This window comes from Schistocerca piceifrons, chromosome 1, assembly GCF_021461385.2.
Source record: "Schistocerca piceifrons isolate TAMUIC-IGC-003096 chromosome 1, iqSchPice1.1, whole genome shotgun sequence".
NCBI lineage: Eukaryota > Metazoa > Arthropoda > Insecta > Orthoptera > Acrididae > Schistocerca > Schistocerca piceifrons.
The window spans coordinates 398365747-398386073 of NC_060138.1; the positions used below are offsets into that span (position 1 = coordinate 398365747).

Genomic DNA, 20327 nt, shown 5'->3' on the forward strand with positions numbered 1-20327 from the left:
GTCCGAGGTTTTTTGCCTTTGAAATTTCTTCAGAAATTTAAAAATAAAGAGAATACTAGGCAGCAAGCAATAAAGTAATACAGACTTACTTTGTTTCAGATTGTGACAGCAAGGCTCACGCGGATGACAAGTGTCTTCCAGACTATAATAATATTTCATAAACAATGTATCTTTCGTAACTGAAAGACAACATTGATTGTAGTTAACAGCCGCAGAGTTAACAGAAAGATACTGGAAATAGCGCGACCTGAATCCAGCACTGTCAGACAAAATTGAGCGGGAAAGTCATCTGGATGACGAGTGTCATCCGCACGAGCAACGGAGTGTTAAACTAACGTACACTAAGAACAACACACACACACACACACACACACACACACACACACACACACACGCATGCCCGAGGGAGGACTCGAACCTCCGGCGGAAGGGGCCGCGCATTCCGTGACATGGCGCCTAGACCGCGAGGCCATTCCGCGCGCCTGAAGAGATGTCGTCTACCATTTCTTACAGAACTTCGCTTAAAAATATCTTGGGGACGGAAACCAATATAATCATCGAGCTTTGCCTGTATACGTATCTATTACCAAACTAAGAAAAGAGTATTGCGCGACATCTCTAAAGAAATAGTAGGTTATGTAAAATTGCCTTGTGAGTAGTTCAGTTTTCTCATGACTGATAACTTTTTTAACTAGAAGACTACACATAACGGTAAAGAGAACTTTCAAAAGGACTGTAAGATAAAACTTTGAACATAGCTGCTAAGGTTCAGTGGCCGTGTCAGAATTATATTGGAACAAATAAGCCTCGGTCACAAATATTGAGTCAAAATTGACCTGGTTTCGACGCTACTATAAGCGTCGTCTTCAGAATTAGACTAACTTTACTAAAACATATTAGGTATATAGGTCATTAATAAAATTAAAGTTTGTACTGACTCGAAAAGATGCAGTACTTACAAGTCACATATTAAAAAAGATCTAAGCTGGAAAGGCGACGTCATGAACAGTTGTGAGATGGCGAGCCGCTAAGGGCTGCTCGTATTGTGAACAAGGGTTACAACAAAACTTAGTCTTTTTTAATATGTGACTTGTAAGTACTGCATCTTTTCGAGTCAGTACAAACTTTAATTTTATTAATGTACTATATACCTAATATGTTTTAGTACAGTTAGTCTAATTCTGACGACGACGCTCATGGTAGCGTCGAAACCAGGTCAATTTTGACTTAATATTTGTGACCGAGGGCTTATTTGTTCCAATATAGGACTGTAAGATGGTAAATTTGACACGAGAAGTAGTACATAGGCACCAGCGGTAACAGCAAACGAATTCCATACTTAGCAGAAGATGGCAAAACTCGGGACACTATGTCTGGTAAAAAGTATTTCTCTCTGAATGATGGCAGTGGCCAATGTTTTTTTTCTCCATGTCAGGGTGAGTGTACGGCTGGGCGAGTGGGACCAGCGCACAGACGTGGACTGCGACGGCGACTTCTGCGTGCCTCCGGCACAGGACTTCGGAATCGAGCAGTCCATTCCGCACCCGGAGTACACCCCTAAGCTCTCCAACGACATCGCGCTGCTCAGACTTGACCGCGACGCTCCCTATTCGCGTGAGTGTTTTTCTGCTGGCTACTCGTCCTCACAACGCCTCTTTAGTAGCACTGTCGAAAAGAGAAGTGTAATTTACCGTGTCAGACTGGTACAGTGTGTCAGACATAAACACGGCCACCAAGCCCATTGCCAGTACTAGCTGCAGAAAGAGATACACCCTGAAATGACTATCACACGAGTTGAAATTGAGACGGCTCCATTCACTGACCCCATAAGCAACTCATTGTGTACAATAGTAACCAAAACAATGTGTTTTGATAATTTGAGCAAACTATTGACGATGAACCACTGTTAACATTGTGGATGGACCTAGAAGTGTTAGGAAGTCTGCATGAAACTCTGTCCAGAGAAATGTCAAGAAGTTACACGAATAAAATTTTGCTTTTAGCCATGTCAGTATGTATTGCGAAATACAGGGGATGGAACAGAAATATAGAAATACCAAAAATACCCCACATTACCACGCCTATTCGATGTAGGAAAACAGGTGGCATTCGAAATACCTTCCAGATTACTTGGAATGGATACATACAGGTCCTGTGTGGTTTTCAAGGACTCTTACACTGTTCTTCCTGCAAAACAATGTCAAGTTCAGGTAACGATGCCAGAGCTGGATACAGATCACGCACCCCTCTGTGTAAACTGTAACACAAAGGCTCCATAATACCGAGAGCTGATGACTCAGGCGGCCAGGACACATGTGACGTTTCACAAAACCAGTCCTTGGCGATGTGAGCTGTGTGAACAGGAGCCCTTTCGTCGTGGAACACAGCATAATTTTCGGGGAAGAAACGTGTACTATGGGGAGGACCTGATCAGCCAGAATAATCACATAATCCTTCGCAGTAACGCAACCTTGCAGAGTAATCACGGGACCCGTCGAACAGAACGAGACTGGTGCCTAAATCATCACCGAACTCGAGCCATGTTCCACTCTGGGACGTAAATTCGGCCAAAAGTTGGAAACGATGTGATCTAAGAAGCATCCCACCAAATAGCTTTATTCCATTCCTCTATAGTCCAGGGTTTATGGTTTCAGCACAACGTTTTCCTGTTAGACATTTTCATCATTGATACATGGTTTTGGAATTCTAGCTGACCTACCGACAGAGTTCATAAGGGCGACATTCAGTTCTACAATGATATTTATGACTGTCGTTCTCTTATCTTCTGTCATAGTCCTCTTCAATGACCGTCCGCCACTGTCACTCAACACACACTTTCGCCCGTTTTGTGACTTAGAGAATGATGTTTCTCCACTTTTTGTATAAGGTGCCTCTTGAAAAACCAAACATTTCGCCTCTACTTAGTTATGGAAGCACCCACAATAACGATCTGTCCGCATGCGAATCCACCTAGCTCTCACATGATGTACTCACAACCGTACAGAACACTGTTCAGCGTACGACTGACAGTTGTAGCATTGTAAGGAAGTTGCACAGGTGCCTCCTGCGGTCAACCATAGCGTCGCAGCCCGCTGGCTTGGCTAGCGTCTGCATTTATGATAAAACACGCATTTATCCCGGTCTTTCCATATTTTTGTCCCACCCTTGCAAATTTATGCAGTTTTTTAAGTTTGGTTTTTTGTGTGTCTCCATCAAATGGGTATGCAGGTATGCTGTACCATCCTAAAATTCTTTCTAGACACTTTATTGCCAATCCAAATCAGTCAATGGAGGGGAAGTATTGTAAATAATTTTCTTTCTTTTATACATTTAAAACTTTTCCGTTGATGTCCTCTCCTCAAAGCTGCCTATGAATTCAATTTTCTCTGTTTATAGTTCCGAACTGGGGTTGGGAAGCCCATAATTCACTAGGTGTCAGCAGCTTTCGTTTTCACCTTATGTATTCCCTCTTTTTCATTTTCTAATGTATAAAAATTGTCAATTATTTTTTGTATCCAGTATCGATAAAATTTAGAATTGTTGTATACAGTAAGGATGTCTATAGCTGGAATATTTGCTAACAACTTTGTTAATTTAATATTCTTAGTGACACATTTCTTAAAATTCCAGCTTTTATCACACCAATCTGTTTGCCGGTGGCTCCTGAGATGAGGCACGCGACATTCGTTGGGAAGAATCTTGTTGTGTCTGGATGGGGTGACACCAGAGAAGGTAAGCGCCTCCATTTGTCAACTGCTGTGGAAAATGTATTCTCAATAAACGAACAATATTATTGAAACTTCCTGGCAGATTAAAACTGTGTGCCGGACCGAGACTCGAACTCAGGACCTTTGCCTTTCGCGGGCAAGTGCTTTACCATCTGAGCTACCCAAGCACGATTCACGCCCCGTCCTCACAGCTTTACTTCTGCCACTGCTCCAGGAGAGCTTCTGTGAAGTTTGGATGGTAGAAGACGAGGTACTGGCAGAAGTAAAGCTGTGAGGACGGGACGCGAGTCGTGCTTGGGTAGCTCAGATGGTAGAGCACTTGCCCGCGAAAGGTAAAGGTCCCGAGTTCGAGTCTCGGTCCGGCACACAGTTTTAATCTGCCAGGAAGTTTCATATCAGCGCACACTCCGCTGCAGAGTGAAAATCTGATTCTGGAAACAATATTATTGTGTAGCGTCATCTTGAGTAAACCTCGGCACTCTTATTTTGGGTTAGCTACTCACCTCGCTCAGACATTATTTATTGACTGAAATAATAACAAAACAAAACGTACGGTATGGCGCCATTCTGAAGATTGGCAACAAATGCTCCAAATTTTAAAACGGTTCTCAACCCCTCAGAACATCTTTCTCTCTTTTTCCTACTGACATCATCCTTATGGGTAAAATGGACAACATAATATGAGTATATTGTAAGTTATTGTTGTCAGCATAGGGTAAATAGAAAATTATTTTTATGAAATTTCTGGTCCGTGAAGTAAAGCTCGATCATCAGAATACATGAGATTTAGAACTGCAATGGTGATGGTATTTTTAAAGCTTCTGGTTATTCACTGATATTCCTTTTTAATGAGCTCTATTCAACTTAGTTCATGACTGATTTTATTGATCCTAGTATGATAAATCCAATTGTGCAACCATCTTGAAATGCAGTCTTATATAATGACCATCACTGTGTTTGACATAAAAGACTTCTTGGTGGTGAAACAGGCACAACTAATCTTTCATTGTTCTTGTGAAGTGTTTGATAGATATTAACAAGACATGTTATAATATGAAAGTTTATTTGCTCAGAATTTTAATACATTCTTTGTACGTTGTGCATGATTACATCATAGCTCTTCGCAGATAGAATAACTTTTCTCATAGGTAGTATTACATCTGTTTAAGAGATTATATGCTGTGAAAAGAGTTACCAAGAAGATTTAACTGCCCTTAAAGAAATTTATGTGGTGTATTTTCAGAGGATGATGGCCAGAGATGTATTCTGAACAAAAATTAGATTATGTAGAAGTCAGTGAAAACCATTTTCCCGGCTGCTGTTATATTTAACTTCCCTTCCATAACATGAAAGGTACAAAGCGAAGTGAGAGTTAAGGTTAGTTCACAATTTATATGTGTGTCATTAGTCGTTCACTGAATTTGGTGCTATTTACATACTCTCCATGTGATCTGAATGGCTCCTACTTACACTGTTTTGCAATAAAATCCTAAAATGTCTAAATCCAATTAGAAAATTCGAACCTAAATTGTCAGGCCGAGTGCGCGTTAACCAATTTGTGGACATTGCATTATACGCATTTTATGACCTCACATGCAGGTTGACTGACTGTGCAAATGATGAAATTTAATTCGTACATTTCGTAACACTGTTTTGTTATCCATCAGCATTATCTGGCTGTCGAGAAAATTGTTTTGGTTAACACATCTCTCCAGCGCAAGTAATTCTGAACCAGAACCACTACATTTTACAAGGCTGAGTGCACTCTGTTGGCCTCCTATCAGGAAAAATCCTTTGCAGAACTATTCAGCTAACTTACGTACACTCTTTAGTAATTTCCACATTAGTGTAACAAATCTATTTCAACTTTCATTAATACATCATTTTTGTTTCATAATATTGGGCACCCGCATGAACTACGAACCTTGCTGTGGTGGGTGTTTTGTGCACCTCAGCCTTGCAAACAGCGATAACAAAGGTGCAACCACAATTAAGAGTTGCCTGCTGAGGGACCAGACAAATGTATAGTTGCTGAAGAGGGAGCAGCAGCATTTCCAATAGTTGCATTGATATCTGTCTTAATGATATATTGATCTTTTTTCGTAAAATCAACCAACATGGTCTTTCTGTGCTGGTACAGTGAATGGCTAAAAGCAAGGAGAAACTGCAGCCTAAATTTTTTTTTTCTGGAAGCATTCAGTTCCACTGCATGATTGAATTATGATGGCATCCACTTGGGTAATATATTCAGGAGATAAAACAGTCTCCTATTGGATCCCCAGGTGCGGACTACTCAGGAGGATTTAGTCATCAGGAAAAACAAAACTGGAATTCTGAGGATCGGAGCTTGGAATGATAGATCCTGTAAGCTAATAGGAAAGTAAGTTAGAAAATCTGGAAATGAAAACAGGTAAGTTGAAGTTAGATAAGTTCAGTGACAGACTGGACAGGACTTCTGGTCAGGTGAGAACAGGATCATAAAAAAATATTACGACAATATGAATGTGGGTAAGCTACCATGAATGACACCGTGAATACATAGAGCTGTGACCCACCTCAGCAGTAAAAGATTACATGCCAACTAGCGCTGCAAATAATGACTAGATTGAAAGAATGTATGAAGAGATAAAAGAAATTATTCAGATAGGTTAGGGAGAGAAAAACTCAATAGTCATGGGGAACTAGAATTTGCTAGTAGGAATAAGAAAGGGAAAAAGAGTGGGTGAAACTGGCTGGGCTGTATGTTGAAAGAGGAAGCAACCTGGTAGGATTTAGCTCAGAGCATAAATTAGTCGTTACTAACACTTGGTTTATGAATCCTGAATGAAGATTGTGTATGTGGAAGGGACCTGGAGACCTGGAAGGTTTCGGATTAATTAAAGAGAGATTATGGAATCACATTTTAAACTGTTCATCATTTGCACTGACTGATGTGGTATCTGAAAAATATCTATTGTTTACGAATTGGAGATTAAAACTAAAGAACTTAATAAAAGGTAGACAATTAAGGTGATGGGACCTGGATAAGTTGAAATAACCAGAGGTTGTTGAGGGTTTGAGGTGGAGCATTAGGCAACGATTGACTGAAAGAGGGAAAAAAATATAGTAAAAGACGATGGATAACTTTGAGAGAGGTAGTGAAGGCAGTAGAGTTTCAGATAGGTGAAAGACGTGACCTAGTTGAAATGCTTGGCTATCACAGGAGATATTGAATGTAATTGATGTAAGGAGTGTAGTATCCTTGTCGAGAGTCTTGTACCATAGGAAGCAAGGGAGTGGATGTTACTATGGGTGGCTGGTATCCTCTTTCTATAACAAAAATGCGTACGAAGGCCGTATGGGACCATAAGGCCATGAATCTGGGGGAAGAAATGCAGCAGAATCACGAGGCAAATGACACCCACGACTTTGGTTCTGGTGGCGGTTCAGCAAACCATCGGAACCTGCAATCAAGTATATAACAGAGTCAGTATGTACCTGGATCATGCCTCCTTCCCAGCGCCCACAGTTGCCATAAGCCCTGAGAAAAACAAGATCGCGCGGCGCAAAGCGATAGTTGTGGGCAATTGGCACCGCCAGATGCTACGGTGAGTGTAGCAAGTGGAACAGCGTCCGCTGGTGGCGCCCATACAGAAGTTTCGCCGGTGATAGTCCGTCTCGTGGGTGGGAGCGTTAAAAGGAGAGAAAGAGCTGGAGCACTTTCTGTTCACAAAACTGTGCAAAATCGCGCGAAGTGAACTGTGGTCCATTGACCAACACTTGTGCTTCTGGTAAACCTTCTATGCAGAATATGGAACACAATGGTGCTACGTGATATGGTGGGAGCCATAGGCACAGTAAATGGGAAATTGCTAAAAGGGTCTACCACTATGAGCCAATGAATGTCCCAAAACGGCCCTGCAAAGTCAATGTGCACTCGTTGCCCTGGCGATTGCGTCTGTTTGTGGCGGACGGGATTGGTTTTCTGCGCATGCGCGACACTGTGACGTCAAGTGGCCGCGATCGAGCAAGGGTCGACTCGACCTGACAAATCGGGGCCTGGTTAAACATTGCACTAAGATCTGCAATACTTTGGGAAGTGATGAATCAGAGTACTTAAAGATCTCTTCCCATATTCTTCTATCTGGGATGCTGAATATTATTGCATCCCGTATCATGAGATTACTGTAAAAGTTGCTATAACCACACTTAAATTTACACTTTCTAGTCATCCCCGTTAATTTTGTGTACCACTGACGGTACATCTGTTCCGGCTTTTTCTGCAAACGAAATAATTGATATCTAGCTGCATCTACTTGGACTTGCTGGTCATAACACTGAGTTAATGCAACGATCACTTGATCGTAGGTGAATTCGTCGGGAGACGTAGTTGGGAACAGCTTTTGTATTAAGCTGAACACTGCAGATCCCGCTATCGAAAGGAAGTATTGAACACAGTGAACTTGACAATGTGCTTGGAAATGGGTCAGGTATTCGTGCCATTCCTCTTCTGCATCCAACAGTGGTATGCTGGTCGGCGGCACTTGTTGGGCTGGCTTGTTGGTCGGTTGTGCTGCCGACGCAGTTTGTGCAGCCAGTAGTCGCTGTACCGTCGTCAGTAGTTGGTTCTGAAACTGAAAAGCTTATGTTACATCCACCACATGGGCCGCCTGCGGCTGTGGCGTGAGGGCAGAGGTGGGATGGGCGGGGAATTCATGATTCACAAAAATACGTTACAGCAAAAAGCAAGCAAAGGCTCTGAAAAGAGAAATTACATCAGTTCATCGGTTCTCCCATTGGAATACATGCAAGAAAACAACGAGTCAGCAAATAGAAACGAGCACCTCAGCAAGCTATAACACAAGAGAAGCAAGCAAACTCATCGTCCAAGTTGATTATTTCGATCGTCACTGAATTATCCTCGACGCCACTGTAGTAATCTCATTGCCACTGTAGTATCCTCGTCGCTACTTTAAAGTCTTCTACTGTAGGAAGAAAGGGAGAGGATGCTATTATGAGTGGTCGGTATCCTCTTTCTGCAACACAAATGCACATGTGTATTAACACGTTCTTTATTTACATGAACAGATAGCTGCTACTTAACTTTAATAGAGTGTAGTGTTGTGGTACAAGCTCATCCGTAATAGTCCTCTTTCAGACAATATAGGCAATCTGTCTATAATCTGACACTATGTACTGTTGTAGACTGCAATAACTATACCCGCTCCGCAAGTGGACTGACAGATGCCAAACCAGAGAGCGAGTCAGTGCGTCAGTGGCTAAGCCAGTGAGCCAGTACAGTGAGTTAGTGCCAGAAGCCCTCCAGTCAGCGGCGGTGGTCTAAATACTTGCTGTCGAGAGGGCGTTGTGATACTTGCAGTTGTGTGTGTCCTTGGCCTCTCCCCTGATAGACGTGCTTCATCCAGCGCCTACTATCGATCTTCGCGCAAAAATTTTGCTGACCGGTGTGCTGGCGACAGCTTACGCCAGCACAAGGAGAAAATACAGAAAGGCAGGGAACGAAGCAGACGAAAGGGAATAAAAAGCCTAAAAATGAAATTGACAGAATTGCCAAATGTGTAAGCAAGAATGGTTTGAGGACAAATGTAAGGATGTAGAAGTACATATAAATGGGGGAAAGACAGACACTGCTTATAGGAAAATTAATGAGACGTTGGAGAAGAGAAAAGCAGATGTATGAATATCTAGATCTCAGATGGAAACCAGTAAATATCGTGTGACTAAGGCCTCCCGTCGGGTAGACCGTTCGCCGGTTGCAAGTCTTTCGATTTGACCCCACTTCGTCGACTTGCGCGTCGATAGGGATGAAATGTTGATGATTAGGAGAACACAACACCCAGTCCCTGAGCGGAGAAAACCTCCGACCCCGCCGGGAATCGGACCCGGGCCCTTAGGATTAACATTCTGTCGCACTGACCACTCAGTTACCGGGGGCGGACGGAAAAAACAGTGATAAGCAAAGAAGGGAAAGCTCAATGTTGGAAGCAGTATATAGAGGGTTGTACAAGGAAAATGACTTCAGGGCGGTATAACAAAAAGGGAAGAGGAACTAGACGACAAGACAGGAGGCAAGATGCTGCGAGAAAGTAAGAGAGCAGTGAAAGACCTAGGCCAAAACAAGGCCCCTGGAGTAGATGACACTCTGTCAGAACTGCTGATAGTTTTGTCAAGGCTGGCTTTCCAAAGACTATCCCATCTTGTGTGTATGATATATGACACAGGCGAAACGCTTTGACTTCAAGAAGAATGTAATAACTTCAGTTCCAAAGGAAGGAAGTACTGACAGGTGTGAATGTTATCAAACTATCAGTTTAATAAGTTACGACTGCAAAACATTAACAGGAATTTTTACAAAAAGGCCGGCCGGTGTGCCGAGTGGCTCTAGGCGCTTCAGTTTGGAACCGCGCGACCGCTACGGTCGCAGGTTCGAATCCTGCCTCGGGCATGGATGTGTGTGATGTCCTTAGGTTAGTTAGGTTTAAGTAGTTCTAAGTTCTAGGTGACTGATGACCTCCAATGCTAAGTCCCATAGTGCTCAGGCCGTCTTTTTTTTTTTTTTTTTTTTTTTTTTTTTTTTTTTTTTTTTTTTTTTTTTTTTTTTTTTTACAAAAAAACCTGAGAAACTAGTAGAAGTTAACCTCAGAGTAGATAAATCAGTTCAGAATCTGGAGAAGAATTAGGAACACGCGAGACCATACTGACCCTGTGTCTTACCTTCGAATACAGGTTAAGGAGAGGTGAACCTACGTTCATAACATTTGCAGATTTGGAGAAAGCTTTTGACAATGTCGAATGGAATACACAGTTTAAAATTCGGAAGATGGCAGGACTAAAATACAGGGAGCGGGGAGCCATACACAGGTACAGAAAGGAGATGGCAGTTATGAGTTGAGGGGCATGAAAGGGAAGCATTGCTTCAGAAGGAACTGAGACATGGTTGTTGTGTGTTTCCAAGCGTTTTTCAGTCTGTACACTGAGCAAGCAGTAAATGAATCCAAGGAGAAATTTGGAGAGCGAACTAAAGTTCAGAGAGAGAAATAAGGAATTTCAGGTTATCTGATGATATTGTCATTCTGAGACAGAGCAATTGGATGGAGCGTGGCAGTGTTTTAAAAGGAGGATATAAGTTGAAGCTGAAGGGACTAGATCTGGAAATGAGACAGTAAGAGTAGTAAATTTGTTTTACTATCTGGGGAGTGAAAAGATATAAAATGTAGAATGGAAGTGGCAAGAAAAGCTTTTCTGAAGAAGAGACTTGTGAACATCTAAAACAATTTTAACTGTTAGGAAGTCTTTTCTGAAGGTATTTATCTGGAGAGTAGTATGGAAGTGAAATATGGAAGATCAACGGTTTGGACAAGAAGAGAATAGAAATGTATGAATGTCGTGCTACAGAAGAATGATGAAGTTTAGATGGCTTCATAATATAAAAATCGAGGAATAACTTAAAAGAATTGGTAAGAAAAGAAAAGTGTGGCATAGCTTGACGAAAAGATAGGATTTGTTGATAGGACACATTCTGAGAAATGAAGGTAACATAATTTAGTACTGGAGGGTAGTGTGGTGAGCAAAAATTGAAGAGGAAGACCAAGAGATGAATACGATAAGCAGGCTCAAAGGAATCTGGTTTGCAGTAGTTATTCAGAGATGAAGAGGCTTGCACAGGATAGAGTAACAAGGAGAGCTGCATCAAACTAATCTTTAGACTGAAGACAGCAGCAAGTCTTTGGTAGACAGTGCGGTGAAATTAGAGGGAGTGCAGATAAATAATGTCTCTGAATTTTTATGTGAAAACTCTTCAATCTATTTAAATAAAAAATGTTATTAACATATTACATCTTTATTCTTCAAGTCTATATATTTATTTGTCAATTTAGTGCTCTGGCGACGAACACATTTCGCCCAACAAGAGACCAGTTTGTTGACCCAGTCACGGTAGAATATTTAAGTTTTTGATGGAGTCACAACCTTTGCTTGCGCGGATTTATCAAGTGAAACCCTGGAAGGCGTTCTTTACGATTTCTAAACAAATGAAAATCAGATGGTGTCAAGTCGGAACTGTATGGAAGACGATCAGTGAAACTGAAGCCAAGGCGTCTGACTGTTGCATATGTCGCAGTGCTCGTGCGTGGCGTGGCTTTGTCATGCTGAAGGGCCTTGTGTAAAAGAATAGTTCGAATTCGTCCTTCCAGTTTTCTGAGCTGTTTATCACGCACTGACACAGTTTCGCTACCCCCCCCCCCCCTCATGTTACGCCTTACACTTCAGAGCCCTGTAGCGGCTGAGGGCTGCAAATATGTAGACATCAAGAACAAAAATGTGTGATGTTAATAATCTTTGGTTTATTTCGAAAGCTTTCGAATTATAAGTTCGGAGGCATTGTTTTTCAGCAAGGCTTTGTACATCTTTTCACTGGACCCGAAATCACTTGGACAATAAAACAAAAAGTCTGGAAGAGTTTTTTTATAATCAAGCTGTTTCGTAAAGTAATTGAAGCATTTGTGGTAACTTCTACACATCGTCAGGAATAGCCTTTTCGTGCACTGAGACTTTTTGTATTTCTTTTTAAGCTTAGTTGGTTGCACTCTGTCTCTTGTCGTTCTTACGTTTAGGTAACAGTTCTTCTATGCTGTGCAGTATGATACATAATATATTAATGTCAGAGTACGTAGCAGATGAAGCTCAGTCACACAGAACCACTGCTTTCCACGTGAGTTGCGACGTGGAGTAGCTGCGCGGTCTTTGGCGCCTTGCCACGGTTCGCGCAGCTATCCCGTCGGAGGTTCGAGTCCACTCTCTGGCATGGGTGTGTGTGTTGTCCTTAGCGTAAGTTAGTTTAAGTCATATTAAGTAGTGTGTAAGCCTAGGGACCGGTGACCTCAGCAGTTTGGTCCCATCAGAACTTACCATAAATTTCGAAATTTTTCCATGTGACTGGTACATTGTGGGTGTAAAGCAATGGTTATACGTCACATTATTACCTAAAGTCAGTTCTTCCAAGGAAGATGAGGCAATCGAAACAGCTAGTGGGGTGGTACAATCTACGATGTCACACTCTGTGCACACTTAATCAGAAACACCGATGTGCTGGTTTGGTTGCGTAGGTGCACTTTATTTAATACCGTGGAAATCACCTTGTCTTTCCAAAGTTGTTTGTGACACAGCTATAAGTAACACACACATTAATCTAAGTAGTTCGTAGCTTAAGATTTTTGCTAAACATCGCCACTGTATGTTTTATGCAATGTCGTTACTGCTGTTCAAGAGAAAGTATTCTTCATGCATGCAAAGGGTCGCAAGAACATTTGATTAGTTCAGGACTAAATAAAAGAAAATCAACTACTAACCAGTTTCTTCCGTTTTATTATTGTATTATTAAAAATCAGCAAGATATATAAATTTCCCTAAAGACTGATTCCTGCTGTCTTGGAGAACTAACGGAGGACAGGGACCCATGTCCGGAAAGTCATCTAACGATGCTATAGAGTAAAGAGCATCCAAACCATAGGGGACAACGGCTACTTCTAAACGTCCCTTTCGACTACAAAGGAGAATTCTTATGCTCTACAGTATTGTGACGGGCGTAGGCGCGATTGTTGCAATCCGACGACTTCAATACTGACAGTCCCATCGTGAGGAATCCCATTAAGTAAACGTAAACTTGGTCCATAGTAGGCTGCAATGAGATGTTCATTTAATCGTGGGATAAGCTAATTTCGACTAAGCGTCATTGTCAAGAACAATTGTAATATTTGTATTTCATGTCATTTTCAAATCTGTCTTAATTACAAGTACGAAGTAGCCATTTTCCCTTTATTTTAACATCGTATTCAGAAGTTTGCTCTATGTGCAACAACATGTTGTTGTACATAGAGAGAACTTCTGAATACGATGTTAGAAGGTGTCCCTGTAGTACGGATCCTTTCGTAAAATGACGGAATATGACTATTTCTTACTTGTAATTAAGTGTGATTTGAAAATAATATGAAACACAGATGTTACAAATGTGCTTGACAATGACGTTCAATCGAAATTAGCTAACCGCACGATTAAATAAACATCGCATTACAGCCTGCAACGGGCCATGTTTACGATTACTAAGCTTGTGGAAGCTGTGGATCACCACAAAGATAAAATTTTAAGTTCCGTTTAGGTCTGTTAGGGCACAAACATACAATAGCTGCAGAATAGGTGGGACAGCGCGAGGTGTTCATCCCTGTTCTGTAGCGACATTACACGCTCCAGGCATGGTTTCTTATCCCCAAAGCACTCCTCAAGACACACTTCACAACCTGTCGAAGGTGGTTGGTGTCGTTTCGTTACACCCTGTCTGTATATTCGCTCCTCACAACACCACAGCAACTTTTAGAAGTATATTACAGTTTTTGAATCACGGTCCTGTGTTAAATCAAGCTTTCCAATGACACAACTCAAACTGTACCACGTCCTTCGAATGCAGATTAATGTTGATAGTAGAAGAGTGTAATGACAACTAATTTCTCAGGCATAGTATAACAGAGAGTTGCCGGAACACTAAGTTACGTCTGAACGGAGCGTTAATGTCTGCCTCTGCATCTATACTCCGGAAACCACTGTAAAGCATATAACAAAGGTATTTTGCATTGTACCTCCAATTAACGTTTCCTCCCTCTCCATCTGTGTTGGAGCTCAGGAAGGATGACTGGCTACGTAGCTCTGTGCGGTCTATAGTTGAGCTAAACTTGCCTTTCCTGTGCAACGGTAACGGTACGTAGGAGGCTGTAGCGTATTCTCAGATTTCTCAGTTAATACGGATTCTTGAAACTACGTTAGCAAACTTTAGCGGGAGAGTTGTTTATCTTCAAGCGCCTGTCAGTTGAGGTTTTTCGGCATTCTCAACATTCACTGCCTAGGCCAAACAGACCTGTCCCGTTACGTGCTACCCTTCTTTGTATACGTCCAGTATCCTCTGTTCTATTTCCTGTGGATGCAGTATTGTTGAACAGTAATGGAAGAAGGGTCGAGTGAGTTATTTATAACTAATTTCTTTTGTAGACCCCACAAACTGTTACACCCAGTTTTAAGATGACTGGTTGTTGTTGTGACTCAATGATATTACTGTGCAGAGATATACATTTTATGCTTTCTCAGTCGCACATTTAAAGCAAATTGATAATCCTTACACCAAACTGAAATCTTATTAAGAATCTGCGAGGACGTTTGAAAGGTTCTGTGACAGCACATCTGATTATTTAGTGGAAACTACACAGTACTGCTTCTAGGCAGTTGCCTGTGATTGTAAAGTGCATGGCGTAGGTTATCTTGTACCGCTAGTAGTCGTTCGCTTTCCTGTTCCTTTCACAAATGGAGCAATGGAGAAACGACTGTCTGTGCCTTCATACGAGCCATGACTTCTCATTTTCTCTTCGCGGTCCGTATTCGAAATCTAAACTGACTTCAGTAGACTAGAACTGAAGTCAGCAGCAAATGCCGGGTCTCCAAACTGTCTGAATGGTGCTTCGTGAAAGGAACATCGTCTGCCCACCATGGATTGGTGTATGAGTTCACAGAGCATGTCTGTAACGCATCTTTATCGAACCTCCTGGTAACAAATCTAGCAGAACGCTGAATTGCTTGAATATGTTTTCTTTAATTTGACCTGATGTAGATCCCAAATACTCAAGCAATACTCAAGAATCGGTCACACAAATATTGTATTCTCGGTCTCCTTTGTAGATCAGTTACGCTTTCATCTAATTTTCCCAGTAAAGCAAAAAGGACCATTCGCCTTCCCTGCTACTGACGTGAGGTCTCTATTCTATTTCATGCCGTTTTGCAACGCCCAGACATTTAATCGACGTAACTGCTTTAAGCAGCACACCACTGATACTACAGGTTTGTTTTTCTTACTTATCCACATTAACTCACATTTTTCCTACAATTAGAACCAGGTACAATTCGAGACACCAAATAGACATTCTGTCTCACTTATCCTGAATCGCCCAACAGTCACTCGATGTCGACACTTTCCCTTATGCTACAGCATTATCTGTGAACAGCCCCAGACACCTGCTCATTGTGTTATTCAGTCTGGTCCTGTCGCAATTTCCAGTGGGCTCTCTTGACAGTAACCTTGTCTTTGACGAACACTCACATCCAGGACCCTGTGCTAGGTTATATTATGTAAGTATCTGAGCCACTCACGTATCTAGGAACCAATTCTGTTTGCTTGGACGTTCTTTAATGGTGTGCAGTTGGGCACTGTATCAGATGCTTTCAGGAATTCCTGGAATATGGAATCTCCCTGTTGCCCTTCAGCTACGGTTCACAGGATATTGTGTGGGAACAGGGCCAGCTGAGTTTCGCATAAGTGATGCTTTTAAATTCGTGTTGATTTATCAAAAGACGTTTCAGTGTCTCAAGGAAGTCTCTTATATGTCCATGTTTTGGTTAAAAAGTACATGTTGGTTTACAAGTTATATCACCCCAGTGAAGCTGTATATACAACAGCCGGTGGTGGACGAGCAGACTTGCCAGCAGAGGTACTCGCGCTGGAACCAGCACATCATGCCATCTCACATATGCGCCGGCAGCAAGGAAGGCAACAACTCCTGCTACGGCAGAAGTGGCAGCCCACTCATGGCCTTCGAGGGCCAACCGCCCAGGGGTTTCCTCATCGGCGTTGTCTCGTTTGGCCCCACAGCGTGCATCAAAGTGGACGCTCCCACTGTCTACACCCGTGTCTCGTCCTTCCTCACCTGGATACTTGACAACATTAGACCTTAACGTCACACACACGTCACACACCACACCACATTATACCATACAACACATCATGTTGGCCTGTCGTCATGTGCATCGTTTGAGTGGATGCATACAGAAGAGTCTATCAACTCTCAAGATACTAATTTTCGCCTCAGCGATATTGCAAATGAAGAGATGTTAACTCAAAGTATGATCTCCTGTCGCGCTGTTTCTCACCATTTCCTTTAAGAAATTCATAGCTCCATTATTAAATTTCCGCTCATTGGTATCGTTATATCTAATTTCATTCTTAAACTTTTCTTTTTTGTAGATTTTTGCCTACAACACACAACATTTACAACAAATTACCACTAGAGGAAGAAAAATGAAATACATTTGCTATGTTATCTACATGTGTTGAGTGGACTGAGATGATGATTATGACAGAGATGTTTATCTGTAACATTTTATGAAATGAATTCTGTGAAAAATAAAATTTGTTAAATTTCTGATAACTCCAAAACAGGAGTTTTAGTGCCAACTCAGACGCCAGAGCTTGAAAGCAGTAATCTAGAGGAACAAGTGGTTCAATGTAAATGAATACTGTAGCGCCGAAATTATTGCTGTATCACCTGGCACAACACACTATTCTATTCAGTAATACAGCTAAGTTGTCCTTGTTTCTTCTGCCTCATCAAGTTCCAGTTTCAAGAATTTAGTTTGATCTAGTTGTTCAGACTCAGGTTTGACATCACCAAAGACTGGATTGCTTTGATCATATTTTTGTAGCTCATGATCTCAGAAAAGATGTTTATTTGCGATACTTTACTAATAATGTAGGCTACACAACTTTTTGGGTCATTGCCAGAATGTACATTCTCTTATTTCCTGTGATACTATTTGGTGGTGGCATGTGTGGATGCGTTCTCAATCAGGCAAAGTAATTTTGAGCGTTAAAACCATGCTGTGTGTTCAGAGAATTTTACTAATTGTAATCTACTTCGTTGCCCTTGTACATCGCGGCACTAATCTCTATCATAATTTATACAGGGTGTTACAAAAAGGTACTGCCAAACTTTCAGGAAACATTCCTCACACACAAATAAAGAAAATATGTTACGTGGACATGTGTCCGAAAACGCTTACTTTCCATGTTAGAGCTCATTTTATTACTTCTCTTCAAATCACATTAATCATGGAATGGAAACACACAGCAACAGAACGCACCAGCGTGACTTCAAACACTTTGTTACAGGAAATGTTCAAAATGTCCTCCGTTAGCGAGGATATATGCATCCACCCTCCGTCGCATGGAATCCCTGATGCGCTGATGCAGCCCTGGAGAATGGCGTATTGTATCACAGTCGTCCACAATACAAGCACGAAGAGTCTCTACATTTGGTACCGGGGTTGCGTAGACAAGAGCTTTCAAATGCCCCCATAAATGAAAGTCAAGAGGGTTGAGGTCAGGAGAGCGTGGAGCCCATGGAATTGGTCCGCCTCTACCAATCCATCGCTCACCGAATCTGTTGTTGGGAAGCGTACGAACACTTCGACTGAAATGTGCAGGAGCTCCATCGTGCATGAACCACATGTTGTGTCGTACTTGTAAAGGCACATGTTCTAGCAGCACAGGTAGAGTATCCGGTATGAAATCATGATAACTTGCTCCATTGAGCGTAGGTGGAAGAACATGGGGCCCAATCATCACCAACAATGCCTGCCCAAATGTTCACAGAGAATCTATGTTGATGACGTGATTGCACAACTGCGTGCGGATTCTCGTCAGCCCACACATGTTGATTGTGAAAAGTTACAATTTGATCACGTTGGAATGAAGCCTCATCCGTTGCACTGAAATGAGGATTGACACATTGTTGGATGAACCATTCGCAGAAGTGTACCCGTGGAGGCCAATCAGCTGCTGATAGTGCCTGCACACGCTGTACATGGTACGGAGGAGAATGGCTCTGAGCACTATGGGACTTAACATCTATGGTCATCAGTCCCCTAGAACTTAGAACTACTTAAACCTAACTAACCTAAGGACATCACACAACACCCAGCCATCACGAGGCAGAGAAAATCCCTGACCTCGCCGGGAATCGAACCCGGGAACCCGGGCGTGGGAAGCGAGAACGCTACCGCACGACCACGAGATGCGGGCACATGGTACGGAAACAACTGGTTCTCCCGTAGCACTCTCCATACAGTGACGTGGTCAACGTTACCTTGTACAGCAGCAACTTCTCTGACGCTGACATTAGGGTTATCGTCAACTGCACGAAGAATTGCCACGTCCATTGCAGGTGTCCTCGTCGTTTTAGGTCTTTCCAAGTCGCGAGTCATACGCTGGAATATATCGTGCTCCCTAAGACGCCGATCAATTGCTTCGAACGTCTTCCTGTCGGGACACCTTCGTTCTGGAAATCTGTCTCGATACAAACGTACCGCGCCACGGCTATTGCCCCGTGCTAATCCATACATCAAATGGGCATCTGCCAACTCCGCATTTGTAAACATTGCACTGTCTGCAAAACCACGTTCGTGATGAACACTAACCTGTTGATGCTACTTACTGATGTGCTTGATGCTAGTACTGTAGAGCAAAGAGTCGCATGTCAACACAAGCACCGAAGTCAACATTACCTTCCTTCAATTGGGCCAACTGGCGGTGAATCGAGGAAGTACAGTACATACTGACGAAACTAAAATGAGCTCTAACATGGAAATTAAGCGTTTTCGGACACATGTCCACAGAACATCTTTTCTTTATTTGTGTGTGAGTAATGTTTCCTGAAAGTTTGGCCGTACCTTTTTGTAACAGCCTGTATACTGTATTTTTGTTACTCATAATTCATAAGTAGTCATTTGTAAATATATCTTCTTTCACTGCTCAAGTTCATGTAAAACATCATAGTCGAAGGAATGCCTGGTAACGGCTGATTTTAACTCTATATCCCAATCCACAAAAAATTTAAGATTGCTGTAGTGTATAAAAAGGATGTTTTCTAGTTAATTTCTTATGTAACGTAGTTAATCTCTTATGCAAAGTACCACTGGAGCTCCAACAGTTGCAGTTAACTAGTGTGTAACCTGTAAATTATGACTGCCTGTGAATAAAATGTGAAGCAGTTAACTTGACTCTAGTGTAGTAGCAGTGTAACATTTTTTCCATCTTTAGGGTTCTGGGGTTAAGGATTTTTTGCCAAGTATCTCCATTGTTCTTAAAGGGCAAGGAACTCAGTCACCTGAAAGCCAGTGCCACGTAGACAGTGCAGGCTTCGACAACTAATGTATCTACATTGTCGCAGTTAACATTTATTACTGCCTGATGGGTCTTCTGATTCTGGAGAAATTATCAGCACATGTGAGGTGAAAATAAAACTTCTCAACTTGTCAAACAAACTTGCAGTAAATACAGATTTTGAAATATTTGACTATTCTGATATAATATTGAAGTACTCAGCAGCTTGTAAGTCTTTCTATTAATGTTTTATTCATACTGGTTTACAGTTCATGTTTTCAGATTCATGTGTTGGTTGCCCGCATCTCGTGGTCGTGCGGTAGCGTTCTCGCTTCCCACGCCCGGGTTCCCGGGTTCGATTCCCGGCGGGGTCAGGGATTTTCTCTGCCTCGTGATGGCTGGGTGTTGTGTGATGTCCTTAGGTTAGTTAGGTTTAAGTAGTTCTAAGTTCTAGGGGACTGATGACCTCAGTAGTTAAGTCCCATAGTGCTCAGAGCCATTTGAACCATATGTTGGTAATTTTTACAAACTGCATTCATAAACATATTAGCAATAAAGCCCTTTATTGTGCCACAAATATTTACATTTACTGAGTGATAAATTAGTATATGATACCCAATAAACCATAT

General features: G+C 41.9%; 1 protein-coding gene across 1 annotated transcript in view; it reads left to right on the forward strand.

Moving 5' to 3' along the window:
- LOC124728347 (CLIP domain-containing serine protease HP8-like) overlaps positions 1-16493 on the forward strand; it is a 33532-nt gene extending 17039 nt beyond the window's left edge. Inside the window, exons 3-5 of the mRNA XM_047248487.1 lie at positions 1436-1614; positions 3631-3732; positions 16198-16493. Of these exons, the coding sequence (XP_047104443.1) occupies positions 1436-1614; positions 3631-3732; positions 16198-16493 (577 nt within the window). The remainder of the gene's footprint in view (positions 1-1435; positions 1615-3630; positions 3733-16197) is intronic.
- Positions 16494-20327: the final 3834 nt, after the last annotated feature.